Source organism: Falco naumanni, chromosome 4 (genome assembly GCF_017639655.2).
Source record: "Falco naumanni isolate bFalNau1 chromosome 4, bFalNau1.pat, whole genome shotgun sequence".
Classification (NCBI taxonomy): Eukaryota; Metazoa; Chordata; class Aves; order Falconiformes; family Falconidae; genus Falco; species Falco naumanni.
Window position 1 is genome coordinate 16080002 of NC_054057.1, and position 15937 is coordinate 16095938.

Consider the following 15937-nt stretch of genomic DNA (forward strand, 5'->3'; position numbering starts at 1 on the left):
TATTGATGATCTCCAAAAACTGACTTGTATTAAGCAATGCTAAGAAGAGACTGAAGAAACAATTGCAGTGTCGGTAGTTTTTAAAACAGAGCCCTGATAAAAGACTGTATCAGTATTACACAGTATGGAAAGCAGGATTTCTGATAAACACACTGAAACACACAAAGCAAAATACAACCAACATAGAAGTTTTACAGGAGAAATAATACAATCCACTTCTGATAAGAGTCAAAAAACTCACTAGCCATTCAAATTCAGGCTGTTCTTAGTCATTGCTGCTTCTAACTGGACCACAAACCTTTACACTGGTTGAGTAAGAGGGGCACAATCAGACAATGAGCTGAAAACTCACTTCACAAGTGACATCAATTTATGAAGCCACAAATTCAGATTTTTTTTTCTTCTCTTTTAATTGCAAGTTATACATTACAAGAGAAGTAGAAATGAGGGTATGAGAAAGAAACACTGCTCTTCAGTTTACCTAATTTTTTATTTAGTAGTCATTTATGTAGTCAGCAGTACCATTTTCCAACATTTTCTTGTCCACATGGATCAATGAGGCAACAACAGGAAACACAAAATGACACTAAACTGGCAGGAACAACAGGAGCAGCACAAACAGTATTTCAAGATATACGTGTATTTGATGATACAGGCTGGAAAAAATTTATGATAACCTGGCAAATTACTTGGTGGTTTCTAAGGTTAGAAGTTCAGGTCAGCCGTTTCAGATGTTACTTCTAGTATTTTCTGGCCACCCATTTCTATGCATGTCTTTGGAAGCATTCACTACAGGAATTCTGCACACTGGTATCACAAAGATAAAAGTCTTGCTCAAATATTCAGTCTCAATCATTTATGAGGACACTTGAGAAATTTTTTGTTACTTAAATACTGTAAAATTAGCTTTGATTTAGATTCCTGCTGTTCACATGATGAAAAGCAGCATGAACTTTGTGATACATATCTCATAAAACAGCTGCTTAAGCTAAGGAAAAGGTCCAATAGCCAAGACAGCACAGACCGTATTCTCCTTGCCTCTCCTGTCTCTTGTGCTCCCCAGCCCCAGCATATTGAATGAGACAAGGACAATATTAAAAGACTTCAAATGACTAAGGACACCTTCTGCCAAATTGGTCATCTGCATGTATCAGAGTGTCCCAGAGGCCAGCTGAACTAGAAAAGCCGTAGAAAAATCAATTCCATAGATTATAATGAATGCTGGGATAAAGTATCTTGCAGTAATTGCCATCTTTTCTTTTGTGCAAATTTGATTTCTCGTAAGACCATTTTTCTTTGTCTCCAAACCAACAGTAACAATTTATAAAATGCTGCATAAAACTACTAAGTAATACGACTGTTGATAAACAAATTACTTTTTTTAAAAAAAAAAGCTTCTAAGCTTTTTCCATGGAGAGAAGTATTTCAATATGGAAGGTGTTTTCCCATGTAGGAAAGGTTCAGTCCTAAATAAAAAAGTTCCCTGCAACTATACTGGCAAAAGCCAGCGTACAAGCTTCACTAAATTTTGTTCTGCCTTAAGAAGCAACTAACGCAGGTAGGACATTAATCAGCTTATTTTTGCCAAATCAATGCAAAAGTGTTACTCATCTGTAAAAGAAAATGCAAGTCACAGGAACTGCTGGTGCCTCAAAAAAAAAAAGTGTAGCCGTGTCAAACTGGTTGTAGAAGAAAATGAAGGAGAAAGGATGCAAATGAGATATGGAAAATCCTAGAATAACATCCCAAACCAAAGCCTGAGGACAAGGACTTTCAAATTAAGACCATCACTACAGATATAAAAGAGGAGAGGGCAGAACCTCCAAACTGAGTACTTCCCACGTTTTGAAAAACTAACAGTTTCTATTCACAACAGATTAGTAGCACATTACTTATGATCTATCAAAGTGCAGCAGCACTGATGCATGGTGGAAAGGAAGATTATCAACTAGAAAATTTACTTCCCTGCTACCTTTTCAGCTTCACGTCATTTCACTAATGATCTGATTTGGGCTATGTGTTATGGTCTAGTACCCATTAAATTAATTTCACTTTCAACTCTGGGATAAAAATCAAAGTAACAAGAAATTTAATCAAACCATGCAGCATCAAACTTTCTTTATACTTCCCATTTTCAGAACTGACAATTATCCAAAAAAAAGAAAGAAACACGCTAGTTAAAACTCTCTTTATCAAGCTGGAAGTAAACAGCTGTCTAAATACCTGCCTCTGACTAGAAATTTGAATTTAAATCTAAACATCAGACTGACAGTGCAAAGATGGTCAAAGACAAAAAGCCTTCAGCAGGCTGTAGCATCACCCACACCTTCACTGATAATTTCAGTGTCCCGTCCACAGCAGAGCAACAGAGCACTTAATCCTGTTCATTCCTATAAACAAAAAAAAAAAAAAAAAAGAAAAAAAAAAGGCCAAGACCTAATGCTGAAAGTAAAGGCAGAGTAACACAATAATGTAGAATAGAGGGCAACAGCCCCTAAAGCCCAATGATTCAACACTCCTGCTAACTATTACTGTGGATTTTTTCCTCCAAATCCAAATTATTACTGAAGGGGTAATAAGCAGAGGTGCCAAAGTCCTACAGGAACTCAATCCCACCGTCCTCACTACATACAATTACGTCTTAGGAATATCTTTTTCCACCAAAGTTCAGTTACTCTATTAAAATACGCTCCCATTTCATACTGTGTATTCAACTTGGTAGCTCTTTTGGACTTTTTTCACAGCATTGACTCCACCTCAATAGATTCTCCTGGACAACTACTTCTTTTTGCCCAGACTTACAAAATATTTTTTCCTCCTACTGTGATCATTCAAAATTCAGGTTGCTTATATGAAAAGGAAACCAATTCTCAGAAAGAATCATGCCATTTCTTTCCAATAGGTTGAAATTTCTCCCAACACCAGGAGGGTGATCCCACTTTTAAAAGAAATTATGTGACTGCTTTACAAACTGCAACACCAAGCAAGGAATTACATTTCAGTAACAAGAGAGCAGGAAGTAAGCTGGAAGCTGAACACATTTTCTCAGAGGAGTTCAAATTATATAAACAATGCTCAACCCACTACCTGGTTACACCAGACATATACATAGGTTACACCTACCTATCTGTAGAAACAAATCAGATTTAGTTTTACTCAGCTTAAAGCTAACCTACATTATAAAAATTAAGAATTTTTCATCAATCCACTCTTCAAAATTATAAGATTCTCAATGTATCTTCTCCCACAACTATTATTTTATTTCTTCATTTATACCATGTCTGCCATTTAATTTTTAACACATACTTTTACACAGGGACAGCACAAACCTAAATTTTCAAATCCAAATGGCAGAAGAAGACAGAAGCTAAGGATGTCGTATTGATAGCCATGTGCTAGTACCTCAATCTGCTCTAAACTCAATTTACAGCCTTTGTAAGTAGCCACAATGGCTAACCAAGGAAAAGGTCCACAGCTTTTATGAATCACCTTTACATTTGATACCTGTGAGGTTCCAATTCTATATTCTTCTCATGACACTTCCACTAGAGACAGTAATAACTACCTTTAATCTGTTGTCTTCTGTCAGGAAAACATAAAAATAAAGCTACATTTCATCACGCTATTTGTGAAGATGGAAGTTTTTGGACTCCCAAAGCCCTTGCATCAACCATATCTGAATGATGAATACTGACAGAAATTCTTAACATAACTGTATTCATCAGCTATAGTTTCACATCTTTATTGTCTAACTGCAGCAACCTCTCCCATACCACTTCCATCCTTCCATTCTTGAGAAGTCTGTTAAATAATTTAAGTAACGCTTTCTAATTCTTTGTAGCAAAGAAGTATTTTTTTCTACACCTTGCTGTTTGTTGGCACTATTGTATCATCTATTATCTTCAGCTAATCAATTTAGTTTTGCATAATATATTTGCAAGTGACATTACATACTGGGGATGATTTTAAGCAAGTAATAACATGGATAAATCAATTTAAGTGAACACATTACTGAGCTTACACACCTGCCATTCTTTTCACTGAAGCACTAATCTGAGTTTCCTCCTTCTGCCTGGACACTCTCTTTCATGAACTCATACAATTACCTTTAAGGCATGCACTCTGCATCAAATTTGGCTGAACTAATTAATGAGTTCAAAAATTATCATAGGTGATGTCAAAAGATTGTGTACCAGGCCAATGAAAGACCATAACAAAAAAAACAAACAAAAAAAGGTGGTATTTGGAGGTACGGTGATGCACCATTAAGAAGCCCAGAACTGCAACACTATAAAAAGCCAGGCAGCTTGGATATGTACTCAACAACTTCAGATTAGGAATCACGAGTGCAAATTATTTAGCTGAAAAATCCAAAACAATTAATCGAAGGTAACATTAACAGTAGAAACCAGCAAATACCAAGCTCCCTTTGGCTATACAAAGCAAGAAATTAGGAGTTTGAAATTCACCTGATTCATTTGACTTTAAGGCCTCTTTGATTTGCTGTTTAATTTTCATTGCTTCTTCAGCAGTCAAGTCCCCTTTTTTCAGTGTCACCACTTGAGGCTGCTCATCTTCATTGTCACTGCCATTCTCACTATCATCATCTGCAACTGGAAGCTGCTCTCTCTAGAGAGGGAGAAATAAAAGAAATTGTGATCATCACACCAAATCACAGCTGCCAAGGGTGGGCTACTTCTTTGGGTTTCACTTTTGCCATGAGGTTAGCGAGCAGACACCTGTAAGTGCCAGGCCCTCCCAACACACTTTGTCCAAATGACACTCCAATTCTATTGCTAAGACAGCATCCCCTAGGAAAAAAACACAGTATGGGCTCTTTCAATTAGAGACCAAAAGAGCAGGAACTTCAAGATAAGGAAGTAATTCCTTTTGTTCTTTATCGTTACTGTACAACACTGTACGCCATGCAACACTAAGAAAATCTTAAATACGTGGCTCCAGATTTGATCCTTCTATGCTGTACTCAAAACAGTGCAAAGAGAAAGGGAGTCCATGGTGGCTTTGTTATTACAGCTGCCCAAGCAAATCACTGTAAGCATTACCGACACAAGAGTGTCCCTGTTTCCACTCTCTCAAATTTGTGCTCCGAGTCAGAAAAATCAGTTGGGGTGAAATTTTATGCAATTTTATGAAAATCAAACTTTCTGACATGGGAACTTCAGTCCAACAACATAGCGTTTGGCAGTATTAAAGGAACTGAAAACTTCATCAGAAAAGTATAGGTAGTATTACCATAATCCATTGAATTTACCAAGATATAGACAAAATGCAATCTTCTTTCTTTGGGAAAGTTTGTACTAACTTCACTAATGGCATAATTTTATCATAAATTCTAGCTCATCAGAATTTTCTTTTTTTAACAAATCCTTGTAACTATTACTTTACTGACCAGTCTGGAGAGATTAGGTGATAATGGCCTCTTCAGCTTAAGATCCACAATATACTAGAATTTAACCTTAAAAAAAAACCCAAACAAAAAAAAAAATCCAAAAAAAAGGCAAATGGAGCAAGTGGTGAAAGACAATACACTGATTTTTTGTGATCAAAGGTATTTTCACAAATAACTTGTATACCCACAGTGGCATGATTCAAAACAAGGCCATAACAATGAGCCACTGGTGGGGGACTTTTGCCAGGTTGTTTTTCAGCTGCGTGCAGGTCACGGTAGGATCATCCAAACATTTGTGCAAGTACAACTACAGTGCAAATTTAAACCTCCTCCGTCATCAAAAAGAAACAAGGACTTTGGATGTATTACAGTAATGACAGGCCTCTTTCTTAAGGCATCTTGTAAATCCATGGCTAGCAGGAAACACATGCAAAAGCACACTGTAAACATAAAAAACCAGTACCCTCCCCCAAAAAAAGGCTGCCTTTTCACAAGCTGGTTCAAAGCCTACTGCCCCTGTCCTGCCTTCCTAGCCACCACACGTGAGCACCTGTCTGCTCACCTATACCAAGATTACGTGTAACTCCCTTCCAATACATTTTTGTTTACTATTAAACACTTTTCTTTCTCCTGCCTGGGCTTTGTAGGCCTGGGACATCACTGCTCTTTCCCTGCTGCCTCCCCAGACCGCTCGGGAGCTGACAGAGCAGCCGGGCACCACGGTCACTGCGGCTGCAATTATCACAAGCAGCAATGGGGAGGCGCACTCCAATTTGTTGTTTTGAATGCCCAACACCGAAGCAAAAACAAGTTACAAACATAGTTTCAGTTAATTTTAAGCGGTAACTACTGTCCCCCCGCCACCCTACGGGGACAAAGCCCTGCAGCGCTGCTTCCCCACCGCCCTTGCTTTAGGCCTGAGGGGGTGCACCGTGGCACTAGAGGCCCCTTGAAGCGGGCGCTGCCCCTTCCCACCCCGGGAAGCCCGGCCGCAGGCGCAGGCAGCAAGGCCGGGGCTGGAGCCCACGGGCAGGGGGCCGAAGGCGGCCCGGGGCGGGGAGGGCTGCACTGCCCGAGCGCGGGGCCAGGCCGTTACCTTGGTTTCCACCGTGGGCCCCTCCCGATACCCGACCTGCCGCTTGAAGCGGCTGAGAAAGGCGGGCTCGGCCGGCCGCACGTAGGAGACCTGGTTCCGTTTGCTCATGGCCGCTGCCCGCGCCCCGGCCGCGCCCCGCCCCGCCCCCGCCAGCCTCCCCGCCCGCTTCCGGGCCGAGTGGGCGGCAGAGGACGGCGGCCGCGGTGGGACAGAACAAGGGCGGCCTCCGCGGCTTCACAGCTCCGCCGTCACGTGCGGGGGCCGAGGCACTTGCAGCCAATGGCGGGAGAGAAGGCGGAGCGGGGAAGGGCGGATGTGGAGTGAAATGGCCGCGCCCGTGCTGGCGTTGGGGGGTGTGACGTGTGACGTTGTCCGTGGCTCTTCGCGCTAAATTCAAACATTCCGCCATTTTGGGAGGCAGTGGGTGGAGAGGTGCTGGGGCTGGCGAGCGCCATGGCCCCCGGTATTAGAGGTGAGGAGGGCCGGCGTGGCCGTGGGGCGTTTTCCTGCTGTGCAGGAAGCTGGTGGGGGCCGGGGCAGCTCGGTGAGGAGGCTCTGCCCTGCGGGGCGGGCCGCCTCCGGTGGGCATCGCCACGGGGCGAGAGCTAACGGTGTGCGGGCTCGCTGCGGGCCGGTGCCCTGGGGCTGCGGTGCTGGAGGCCGCGCAGGGCAGCCGGCTGCCCCCCGACGGGGCTGGGGCAGGGAGCGCGCCCCCCCGCCCCGCTCCCGGCGGCACCCCTGGCCCCGGTATCCCCAGGGGCTTCTCGCGGCTGGCAGGCGTGAGCAGCCCTCCCGAGCGGCAGGGCTTTACAAAAGCCTCTTGCTCTCAGCCGTCCCGCCTTTATCAGTTCGTCTTCCGTAATTTTATCGAACTTTAACTAGCTGTGGTGGTTGTAACTGTCGTCTTTTGCGAGTTAACAGCCCTTTAAAATGGGAGCTAAAGGATGGTTAGCCGGGAGTCTGTCACTTCCCAAGGTACAGGCTGTGCAAGTACCTATCGGTCTGATTTCAGCTGTAAAATGTGCAGCTTTTCTTGTCCCGGGTCGTTTTGATACCGTTGTGCATTTAAAGACTGAATTAGGAGCTAGCACATTTCTCAGATGTTATTGTGTGAATCAAAGCAGGTAGGGCTGCATAGCAGCAGCAGGGTATTCGTGTAGTGTGAATGTAAATGAAGTTAGTACCTGTGCACATCTTTATGGCCTAAAAGAGGTACTCCTATGATGAAACCTGTGCGCTTTTAGAGACTTTATAAGGTATTTATTATTGGAATATTTTGGTAAATAATCTTTCACTGTCATTTTACTTTTAAAATTTGATTACATTAGTTATTATTTTTACTAACTTATGTGAAATAATTTCACGTCACATTCACCCTTAAGTAAAAAATAAGTTGCAGTATCTACCTGTGGGGTAGTATGTGCCATCTCCTTGAAATGTGAAGCTGTGCAAAACGATGCTCATACATATAGGAGAGTTTTATGCATTACTAAGTGCTCGATATTGCTTCGTGAAAGTAATATAGCGCCTCGGTTGTGCATGTTTAGGAAACTGTGGCTTTTCAGTCCTATCTGTGAAACTATTTCATGCTGTATTGTTTTATCTGCAGTGAGTTAACAGGTTTTTAAATATAATGGGAATATATAATGAAATATAAATATATATTCATAGAGATACTGTATAGTATGCTATATATAATATGGATATTATATATAGTATTTAAAATCATACGCATGTCATATACTTTATATTTATATTAAAGATTATGCAATTATAATATATAACTATATTTATAATATTATATGTGTATTTTAAATTTATTTATATAAACATATGTTTATGTTCCTAATCCTCTAAAACACTTGGAAAACCTTATATATGTTAATTTCAGAGACTACTCATTGCACATACATTTACAAGGGGGTGTGTGCTCACATTGCAGGACTGCAGCTTTATCATTGCAAGAAACAGCAGACTTGCTGCCAAAGGAACATAGTTACTAAATGTTTTTGTGCCATTCTGATTCACGCATAAAACTGATAGTTACAAGACTCTCCATTTATCTCCCTCAGTACTGCTTACAGTATTTTCTATTTAAATGGGGTTTTTGAGCCATAATTTTATCATGTTTATTTTTTGTGTGTTTCACTTCTATTTTTTAGATTTACGTGACTCTGCATTACCTTTGTTGAATTCGCCCAGGTAAAGTAGTATTGACTGGTTCTCATATGTGAAGAATCACATTGCAAAAAGATTGCAAACAAAACCTTGTATATCTTTGTGAATTAATGTAAAAGTTTTTTCTTTCAGTATTTCACTGCACAAGATTATTGCCTTTCTCTCCCTTCCTTAAAAGTTTTCTAAAAAATGTTCTATTAATAAAAGTGTTGTTCTGAAGTATCAAGTTCCTTTTGGAATGCTGCCATGTAGTAAATTCTCATTTGTCCACTAACTCTGCAGCTGGACTCTAGAATTTCTCTGAAGTGACATTCCATAAAGAACTTCAATTCTGTGATGGAGTTCTAAGCTAAAACAAAAAGCCCTTCTCCAAATACAGTTTCTGCCACATCTCAGAATAATACTGTTTAATAAAAACATATTTGGCAAATCAGCGTGGTGTGTCTTAAATCTGGTATAACATCTTCCCTTTCTCAGCTGCTTCCTGTTCTTTTTTTTAGTCCTTTCCTCTGCCACTCTCCAACCCCACGTTTTAGTCATGAAATCCTACCACTTTCAAAATTATTCTGTTCCTTTCTCTTGTTTACCAAAAGGAAAAATCAATAACAGTTATAATACCTTCATGCTATAACTTCCTTCTGGGAGAGAATTACTTAAAATCAAAGTTTGCTACTGCTTCATTTAAGAATTTAATTCTTTAGTATTGTATCAGTATATTAGTATTTATGCCAGAACTCCTCAAAGCTTTATCATAATGGTCATGCACAGTTACTTATTCAGACTAGATTTACTGGTACATCCACTCATAAATGTGATGAAATGGGTTAGGGAGCTTTTAGATCTATGTGCTGCTGTATTTTATCAGACTCACGGATCAAGAATTGATTATTCTTTCCCTTCGTGTGAACAGCAAAGAAAATGCTGGTAACTTTCTTGCTGGAACGTAGCATCATCTGCTCAATTTGTAAAGTCTGTTATAACTTCCAGTGGTAAGAAGGATGATTGAAGCCCATAGTCTTAGAAACTATTGAAACCTTTATAGTAACACTGGTTTTATATTTGTTCACTGTGAAATGTGTTCTTTTAGAGCTAAAGTTATATGCAACAACTGTAAATTCCAGTCACTTCATGTTCTTTGGTTTTAAATCTGACTCATTGTTACCTTTAATAAATCTGGCTTGTAGTGAATTGATGTGTACAGTGAAGAGCAGTGTATTTTCAGAAGAGACGTTTGTATGAGTTCACATGCTTTATCTGATTTTTGTGATTTAATTTTGTCAAACAGCTGATAGATCTATTTCAGAATAATCTAATGCATAAATATTTATTTAGTGTTGAAGATGATGCTATCAAAGTTTATGTGAGGGTACGTCCTCCTTCAGAGGGAACTGCATTAACTGATGGAGATCAAGGATTGTGTTTATCTGTTCTTTCATCAAATACTATCCGTCTGCATTCGAAGCCTGAGCCAAAGATCTTCACTTTTGATTATGTTGCAAATATGGAAACAACACAGGTAATAACTTTCAGAATCTCTTAACAGTGTTGCATCCCCCCCCATTTTGCCAACTACTACACTAAACCTTTCTAAAGATGTAATGCCTTAAGTCATATTTTTTTGCAGTGGTAAGATTGGTAATAAGTAGTTATAATACAGAAATGTTGCACAAAATTGTTTTCTCTAATAGTTTTAATGTATTTTTTTAACCATTAATTTCTTTAATCAAAGTTTGCATTAAAGTTGAAGTTTCTATTTGTTGATGTTACAGTAACACTGTAGACAGAAGATAAACCTGCCTGTTAATACAAATATATAAAAATAACTGGCAGTCAGTAGCTGATATTAAAGATGTGATTTGTATATTAGGAACTCACGAGTTTGTATTCTCTTTGTTCTATTTCCTTTTTATACATTTGCCTTTTAAACAGATGCATTGTTTATCTGGGACAGGTAATACTGAAAGGAAAATCCTTCAATTTAATTTTTGTAATATTGTATTTGAAATTCTGAATATAACTTTAATTCCTTTAACACTTTAATTCCCTTTAACTTCTGTTTAAAAAAAAAATCCCCAAAAAACCTACCCACTGTAGACAGTTAGCTGTAGCTAGGATCTTCTTGCAGATCTAAGAGAAATACATGAAAGCAGATGAGACTTAACTATTGTGTAGATTTGTTGAAAATGCCATTGTGTAGTGGCAAATGTTGAAACTTAACGAGGTTTGATCAATGTCATAGGCTCAGTTTTGACCTACTGATGGTATAAACCACATAATGCAATCAAAAACACTGGACCAAAATTAATATGTATTTTTGAAAGCTGTTACTATGATGCAGTTTTATTTTTCTCTCAGTTTAGCAAGGAATAAAACTTTTTCAGAGGGTGTGATTTGTGACACAAAGACTTAGTATGTATTGTTTTGCTCCAGGACTCATGATACAAGTCTTAACCTTAAGAAATGCATCTATTTTATACATTATAAAGTTATGGTATAGAAAACGCTGATAGAGATACTTAAATGAGTGGTGCCAAATGCCTTCTCTTTTTCCCCTTGTCCCCAGGAGTCAGTCTTCTCAAGTGTGGCCAAAAATATTGTTGAATCTTGTATGAATGGCTACAATGGAACCATCTTTGCATAGTAAGTCATTTAATGGTATTTCATAGCAATTGCAAAAATTTGAGGTGGCTGTGATAATAAGGAGTAGAGGTTTTAAGTGCTACAGCCTGCTTAATGTTACAGTAACCTTTGAAAGTGCTTCATTAGTGCAACACAACATAAGAAACGTTCTTGCAATATTGAAGAGTACTTCTTATTCCTCTTCTGGAGGAATCTATTTGTAGGTGTTATGCTTCTAATACTTAAAAGACAATAATGTGGATTGTAAACTCATTTCAATTTTACTATTGTTTGTCTAAAAACTAGAGGTTTTATTGTACTGTTAAAGAGAAAGCTAGTAAGTTTTGATATGTCCTTAGAAAAATGGAATGAAAATAACTTTAACTTGATACTTGGTCCACTCAGCTCTTTAGTGAGCCTTAACTGCTTCTGGGAAAACTCAGGAAAAATAATTTTAACTTTCAAAATGTTTTTGAGGTAGAAATATACCCATGACTAGTAGTAGGAATATCATTATATTAATTTAATATTTTTTCATTTTGAAAACTGAGTAAACATGTTGGTCAAAAATGCTAACTTGAAGGACTGACCTAATCAAAATTTACTGGTTTGAGCTGTGAGTTCTCCATATAAGATGCAGATTAATAAAAAAATCACAGCCAGAATAGAGCTTTATCTGACTCTTTTTGTTGTTGCTTTTCTTTGTTAGTGGCCAGACTGGGTCAGGAAAAACCTTCACTATGATGGGTAAGTGCATGAGAGAGCTTAATCTTTCAGTGGTTTCTAAATGTTTTTTTTGTCTTGAGTTGAAACCTTGTCTTGTTCAAACACAAGGGATGATTTAGATTTTTGTCTTCCTGCAGATAACTTTAAAGTTTAAGAAACAGTGTAGTACTCAGTGTAGTTCTTGCTTTATATCAAAAGACTGATGTATAGATACTCTCATCTGTCTTTTTGAAAATGTAGGTTTTTCTTCTGGAGAAGAGAGGAGAGAAACTTTTCATTTAAATCAAACAGTAATTTTTCTCAAAACTTTCTGAAAAAATGAGTATTCTGCTGGTTTCCATTTTTGGCTGATGGGCCTTGCATGTGTAGAAAAATATTCTAGTTTTCCATATTAAAATATATTTAGGTTTTCAGAATAACTGCTTCCTACCCAACTAGGTGTTTAAGGCCTCTCTATGTATGAAGGGGTTCCTTTGTAATCTTGTTCTTCATACAGTGGTGATTTTTAATGCATCAATATTGTGCTTGACATCGGAAAGTTACTGAGATAATCAAAACCAGTTTGGCTGACATTTTTTCAAGGACTACATAAAAAAATGGATGGGTGCAAATCCACCCCGTCTTCCTGGTTCTTAAATTGCAGTTAGGTATCTGTATTGGCATACTTGCACATTTGTACATGTTTTCTATGGAAGTCCAAGTAGTTTATACTATTTTAGACTTAGGTAACCTATGGACAGGTAAAATAAACTTCAACAAGGATCAAGGCCAATGGGATCCTGGGGCATATCAGGAGGAGCGTGGCCAGCAGGTCAAGGGAGGGGATCCTCCCTCTCTGCTCTGCCCTCGTGAGGCTCCATCTGGAGTGCTGTGTCCAGTTCTGGGCTCACCAGTTCAAGAGAAATAGGGAACTGCTGGAGGGGGTCCAGCGGAGGGCTATGAAGATGATGGGGGACTGGAGCATCTCCCTTGTGAGGGAAGGCTGAGAGAACTGGGCCTGTTCAGTCTGGAGAAGGGAAGTCTGAGAGGGGATCTTATCAGTGTCTGCAAATATCTGAAGGGTGAATGTCAAGAGGACGGGGCCGGGCTCTTTTCAGTGCTGCCCAGCGACAGGACAAGGGGCAACGGGCGCAAACTGCAACATAGGAAGCTCCTTCTGAATGTGAGGAAAAATCTCTACTTTGAGGGTGATGGAGCCCTGGTACAGGCTGCCCAGAGAGGTTATGGAGTCTCCTCTGGAGACATTCAATACCACCTGGACACGACTGTACAACCTGCTCTTGAGAACTTGCTTTAGCAGAGGGCTGGTCTAGATGATCTCCAGAGATTCCTTCCAACCCTGATCATTCTGTGATTTAGACTACATATAAATATGATTATGGAACATTATCTTAGATCTTGAAAGTTTATTTTATTGCATTTCTTCGGTGGTTTTGCCATAAACTGACTAAAACATGGTTGCTGAAGTCTTCTATAATGATATCTTTAAAAGGTCAACCTTACTAATTATTTTTTTAATTAAAAATCCCTTTAGGACCATCTGATTCTGATAATTTCACTCACAGTCTGAGAGGTGTCATTCCACGGAGCTTTGAATACTTGTTTTTTCTTATTGAACGTGAAAAAGAAAAGGTACACTTATTCTATACTTATTGCAGTGAACGTAATGTCTCAGACTAAAGATTGGTTAAGGATGTTTGGTAAGCCAGGTATGTAGCAGTTAAATTTCCAGAATTATTGTCAGGTTGCATCAAATTTATCAAGGAGAAATGCTTGAATCTAGTACTCTACCAAATTATGCTACACATTATTCAGGCACCAATGTGCTTTGTATTTTGAGTCTAAAAATACATTTAGGTTTCTGGATGTTGGTTGTCATCTGAGCATCAGAAATGTGTAATATGCAGAATATATATGCAAACTAGTAGGTTTAGATATGTGTAGAAAGAGACTCATTGCAGTACAATGCCAGACTTAATTAAGCAAATCTGTTTGAGTAAATTACTGTGTTTTTCAGGCTGGCAGTGGAAAGAGTTTTCTCTGCAAATGCTCATTTATTGAAATCTACAATGAACAGATATTTGACTTGCTAGATTCTGCTTCAGCTGGACTCTTTCTCAGAGAACACATCAAGAAGGGAGTCTTTGTTGATGGTGCTGTTGAACAGGTGTTGTCATCTGCTGCTGAAGCATACCAGGTATTTTTTGTCACTTTTTAATGTTGGGACTATTTATCTTGATGCTTATTTGGTAAGTAATCCTCTTTGATTAAAGCACATACTACTTTTGCAGTGTCTGTGACTCCCTCTTCCCCTAACTCTGTACTCCAAAAAACAGTATAAGAAGCTGTTTCTAGGCAATGCTTCCTGGCTATCCCACACATGTAAGAAATCATAGTTCTGGAGTTTGGAATATATGAATTGCAATTACAGTAATCTTTCCCCTAATGCTTGCCTTCCATGTCTCTGAAATGGCAATAGAAAACTATATATCCTGCTAATTAGGCAGCATGTGTGTTCCAGAAATTGTCAGGTTTGTTTCTTCATGAATGTGACACATACACACAGTACTTCTGTGACTTTAAATATTTTTTTCCTTGTGTACTGCTAACATATACTAGTATTGGATATGTTAGGCTTTCAAATAGTAATGGCATTCTTGGAGGAAAGAAGTGAGTATTATAATTATTTTTTTATTAAGCTTGACTGTAGGGGGTGTTTTTCACTTTTAAAATACTTCTATTGGAAAAAAAGTAAAAGTCCTTGTCCCTGAGATTTTTTTGAAAGCTGTTGCACTGAAGTATGCTTACTACTGCTTGTCACCTGTATGTAACTACAGGGTACTGTCTGAGACACTTGATATCATTTGACATCTTTTTCATGCCTAGGTCTTAACTATGGGCTGGAGAAACCGTCGTGTAGCATCAACCTCAATGAACAGAGAATCCTCAAGGTCACATGCAGTTTTCACTATTACAGTGGAATCCATGGAGAAAACCACTGAGGTTGTTAATATTCGGTCTTCCCTTCTTAACCTGGTAGACTTGGCAGGATCTGAGAGACAGAAAGACACCCATACAGAAGGACTGAGGTTAAAGGTTAGTTCTTTAATATCTGTGGCATCTTTCTTTTTTCAGAGGTACTGCCCTGTTCCATCCACCAATCTTCTATTTTTCGTTTTAGGAAGCAGGTAACATAAATCGATCACTAAGTTGCCTGGGCCAAGTAATCACAGCACTTGTTGATGTGAGCAATGGAAAACAGAGACACATTTGTTACCGGGATTCAAAGCTCACTTTTCTGTTACGGGTAATATATATCTTCTGGATTTTATATGCTGCTTGGGATGTAGAAATAAATATTTGCTTGGGTTGGTACTTTTACTGTAAAAAGCTGAACTCGGGTACATTAAAAATTTGTTTAAATATTGGGCAGGTAGAAGAAAGCTTGAAAAATACCTTTTTTCCTCAACAGACTTCCAGCCAGTTTCTTGCTGTTAGCTAAAGACAAACTTACTTATGCTTGTAATCTCCTATTACAAGTTTGCAAGTTTTAAAGAAAAAAGTGTACACTTTTATCCCTATAACTTAGGAAACACTGTTATCACAACATAATATTTAGAGCTGTGTTGAAACATTTGACAGGATCTCCCGAATTAGCCTACAAGTGCTAAGTGTTGGTATGATGTTAAGAACTGGATAAATTGACAGTTTCCTACCTGAGAGTTTATGGGCTATTTTCAAGATGAAGAGAAAACAAAGGTGGAAGCAAAGATTTGTTGGATGCCAGCACTCACCAAAACTCTATGAACACTAATAGATAAAATCTGTAATATATTTTTGTATTATAATATAGCACTTGTAACACAAATGCTGTATTATGTACAACACAGTATTGTTATGATCGCAAC

At 38.8% G+C, this 15937-nt stretch overlaps 2 protein-coding genes across 11 annotated transcripts in view; one reads left to right on the forward strand and one right to left on the reverse strand.

Annotated features, from left to right (window-relative positions):
• Positions 1-6661, reverse strand: part of KIAA1143 (KIAA1143 ortholog) — a 67832-nt gene extending 61171 nt beyond the window's left edge. For 5 of the 9 annotated variants that reach the window (XM_040590222.1, XM_040590224.1, XM_040590223.1 and 2 more), the window contains exons 1-2: positions 6507-6657; positions 4470-4629 (exon numbers count right to left, since the gene is read on the reverse strand). In XM_040590222.1, coding sequence (XP_040446156.1) covers positions 4470-4629; positions 6507-6614 — 268 coding nt within the window. In that variant the 5' untranslated portion in view covers positions 6615-6657. Of the gene's footprint in view, positions 1-4469; positions 4630-6506 lie in introns of all 9 variants that reach the window. The other 4 variants (XR_005827366.1, XR_005827367.1, XM_040590219.1 and 1 more) reach the window with 4 other exon arrangements.
• A 198-nt stretch (positions 6662-6859) lies between these two features.
• KIF15 (kinesin family member 15) overlaps positions 6860-15937 on the forward strand; it is a 39572-nt gene continuing 30494 nt past the window's right edge. The window contains exons 1-9 of one of the 2 annotated variants that reach the window (XM_040589724.1): positions 6860-6978; positions 8669-8708; positions 10017-10200; positions 11248-11324; positions 12013-12050; positions 13564-13661; positions 14047-14226; positions 14916-15125; positions 15211-15336. In XM_040589724.1, the coding sequence (XP_040445658.1) occupies positions 6960-6978; positions 8669-8708; positions 10017-10200; positions 11248-11324; positions 12013-12050; positions 13564-13661; positions 14047-14226; positions 14916-15125; positions 15211-15336 (972 nt within the window). In that variant the 5' untranslated portion in view covers positions 6860-6959. The remainder of the gene's footprint in view (positions 6979-8668; positions 8709-10016; positions 10201-11247; positions 11325-12012; positions 12051-13563; positions 13662-14046; positions 14227-14915; positions 15126-15210; positions 15337-15937) is intronic. The other variant, XM_040589723.1, reaches the window with a different exon arrangement.